Source organism: Austrofundulus limnaeus, unplaced genomic scaffold (assembly GCF_001266775.1).
Source record: "Austrofundulus limnaeus strain Quisiro unplaced genomic scaffold, Austrofundulus_limnaeus-1.0 Scaffold570, whole genome shotgun sequence".
In the NCBI taxonomy this organism is placed as follows: Eukaryota; Metazoa; Chordata; class Actinopteri; order Cyprinodontiformes; family Rivulidae; genus Austrofundulus; species Austrofundulus limnaeus.
In genome coordinates, this window is record NW_013952972.1 from 305,946 (window position 1) to 309,042 (window position 3,097).

Consider the following 3,097-nt stretch of genomic DNA (forward strand, 5'->3'; position numbering starts at 1 on the left):
TTTATTACTTAGTGGAAACACTGCCGTTGTGAAACTGTTTTTCGACATTAACAGAATATCGACAAAGTTTTGCGCACATTTGTAATGAAAACGCAGCTAGACTCAGCGAGGACATCTTTCCTGAAGAAACTGTAACAGATAAAGACTATGTGTCCTGATGGAAACCCAGTTCTCCTTGCTGTCCAGGTGTTGTGTAGTGGTGTTAAATAGTTTTAGCATAAGGCTTTTATTTTGAAAGGATATGAAATTATTCTTTAAACCTTCGTCCCTGCAGACTCTTATAATAATTCTCTTGTTCAGTTTGGTTTCGGATCTCTCGATCCAACAGAACCAGAGCGGTTTTGCGTCTCATGGCCATCTCCCTGCGCTGAGCATCAGCTGATGCAGCCACCTGTGGGTGGGGCAGTGCCGGGGAGGGGTCAATGGTGGCGGCTGGCGATGCTGATCGGCGTGGACCAAAGCTGCTGCCACGGGCAGAGGAGTTTCCTCCGTTCCGCTTGTTCAGGTCATAAGAGTCTCGTGGGTCATCTCCATTGGACACCATCATCCAGTCCCAGGAATTCCCATTGCCTGCTAAGGGCGGGGCTTGGGGAGGGGGTGGGGCCTGCACTAGAGGATGGTGAGGGGCGTGTGCATCCACGGTGATGATACCCGGCCCCTCCCGCTGGTTCTCAGAGGAGGTGCGGCAGAGTGGAGAGTCCATGGAGGAGGTGCCGGAGCAGGTGGACACAGTCTCTGAGGAGGGAAGGAGGCCCTGCTGCTTGGACATGGCGATGACCTGCATGAGTCGAGGCTGGTTGGCAGCACTGCGGCCGGAAACCTCCCCCCCGGCCTTCTCCCGGATGGACAGCCACTTGGCCCGCGTCAAAGCACTCTTTGGAGACACTGGTGGGGGTCCAGCTTCAGGGATCTGTGGGGGTCTGGGAGTTACTACAGCTTTGGCACCACCAGGAGGAGGTGTGGGGTTGCGACTGGAGCTCACCCTCACAGTCTGGACCGAGGGCTGGTAGATGGGAGCCTGAGAACCTGTGTCGTCAGTTCCAGTGGAACCTGCTTCTGAGCCATCTTCACTGGGTTCTTCCTCATCCCGGGGTCCCACGCCTCGCATCTCCATCGACTTCTGCTTCCACTCTGATACCAGCTGCTGAGACCGCATTGGGTCCAGAGGGACCTGCACGGCTTTCAGACGCCGCTGCACAGGATGGGCCACTTGAACCGGCTCAGCTGGGGTCTCAGTGGAACACAGAGCTCCGTTAGCATTCATGCTAGCTCTTGGAAGCGTGTTACTGAAGGTCAACATGGTCTCCTTCCCCATGGGGCTCCGAGGGGCCAGCAGCTCAATGTCCGCACTGGCCCTCTTCAGGCTCCCCATGGAGCCCTTCTCCCTCTGCAGGGACCCCAGAACCTCCAACCGGTCCAAGGGGGCCGGAGCAGCTGCAATCTCATCGTTGCTCTCTGAGGCTGAGGCGGGGCCCTTGTGATAGACCGACTCGTGTCCTCGCTCAGTCAACGCTCGCAGAGGGTCTTTCTTTGGGGGTGGAGGGGGTGTGGTCTGAATGACATCATCAGACGATTTGAAGTTGGCGACGGCGTGAAAAGCCTGCAGGATGACAATCAGACATCAGGTAAAACAACTGGAATCACCACAGGAAGCTGCGTGTGCTTCAGGTCACACAGGTGTGTGTTCTCACCAGGTACGCAGCGATGAAGGCTCCAATCAGGAAGCCTACATACACATCAATGGGATGGCTGCGGTGCTGAGTGATCTGGGTCAAGCCCGTTAATGCTGATGCCATGGCAAACATGAACACCAGGACCGGTTTCAGCAGCTTGGTGCTGTCCGAGATGGTTGAGTTAAAGTACATCTGAAACAGAACCAGGTTTAAACCATCAGAACCTGACAGATAACAATCAGAACCTGACAGATAACAATCAGAACCTGACAGGTAACCATCAGAACCTGACAGATAACCATCAGAACCTGAGAGATAACCATCAGAACCTGAGAGATAACCATCAGAACCTGAGAGATAACCATCAGAACCTGAGAGATAACCATCAGAACCTGAGAGATAACCATCAGAACCCGCTTATTTGCCTTATTAATTAATCAAACCAATGTGTTCGTCACCTAATCAGAGAACGTTAGGTTTGTTAACACTTACTGACACATAAACGGCAGCAAACGCAGACAGAGTTGCATGCTGGGATGGAAACGTTCTCCTATAGGATGAAACAAAACAACAGTCAATATTCAGTAAGCAGCTGCAGGACAATCCTAACAGGAAGTGWGATGCACACCTGGCCGTCATGATGGCATGCTGGTCGTGTCCCGAGCAGATGTCTTTAGTGATGTAAATGTTTTGGTCACATGACGCGCCGGCCAGGGTGTAGTTGGGTTTACATACGGTGAGGAAGAATGGAGCATGGTAACCTGTCGCCAGCTGGATGATGTCAGTAAGCAGCGCTGTCGCACAGAGACCAAACACATGCACACCTGCAAAGACAGACGGGGACAGGTATTCAGACAGTAGGAAAAGTCTACAGACAGGTGGACAGGTCTACAGAGAGGTGGACCGGTCTACAGAGAGGTGGACAGGTCTATAGACAGACCAGGACAGGTCTACAGACAGGTGGACAGGTCTACAGAGAGGTGGACCGGTCTATAGACAGACCAGGACAGGTCTACAGACAGGTGGACAGGTCTACAGACTGGTGGACAGGTCTACAGACTGGTGGAACGGTCTACAGACAGACAGGGGGACAGGTCTAAAGACAGACAGGTGGACAGGTCTAAAGACAGACAGGTGGACAGGTCTACAGACAGATAAGGACATGTCTACAGACAGACAGGTGGACAGGTCTACAGACAGACAGGTGGACAGGTCTACAGACAGACCAGGAAAGGTCTACAGACTGGTGGAACGGTCTACAGACAGACAGGGGGACAGGTCTACAGACAGACAGGTGGACAGGTCTACAGACAGACCAGGAAAGGTCTACAGACTGGTGGAACGGTCTACAGACAGACAGGGGGACAGGTCTACAGACAGACAGGTGGACAGGTCTACAGTGTCATGGTTTGTCTGTTTTCACC

At 53.0% G+C, this 3,097-nt stretch overlaps 1 protein-coding gene across 2 annotated transcripts in view; it reads right to left on the reverse strand.

Annotated features, from left to right (window-relative positions):
- Nucleotides 1–6: 6 nt before the first annotated feature.
- plppr3b (phospholipid phosphatase related 3b) overlaps nucleotides 7–3,097 on the reverse strand; it is a 7,684-nt gene continuing 4,593 nt past the window's right edge. For both annotated transcript variants that reach the window (XM_014026593.1, XM_014026591.1), the window contains exons 5-8: nucleotides 2,302–2,497; nucleotides 2,166–2,223; nucleotides 1,692–1,865; nucleotides 7–1,600 (exon numbers count right to left, since the gene is read on the reverse strand). In XM_014026593.1, coding sequence (XP_013882047.1) covers nucleotides 248–1,600; nucleotides 1,692–1,865; nucleotides 2,166–2,223; nucleotides 2,302–2,497 — 1,781 coding nt within the window. In that variant the 3' untranslated portion in view covers nucleotides 7–247. The remainder of the gene's footprint in view (nucleotides 1,601–1,691; nucleotides 1,866–2,165; nucleotides 2,224–2,301; nucleotides 2,498–3,097) is intronic.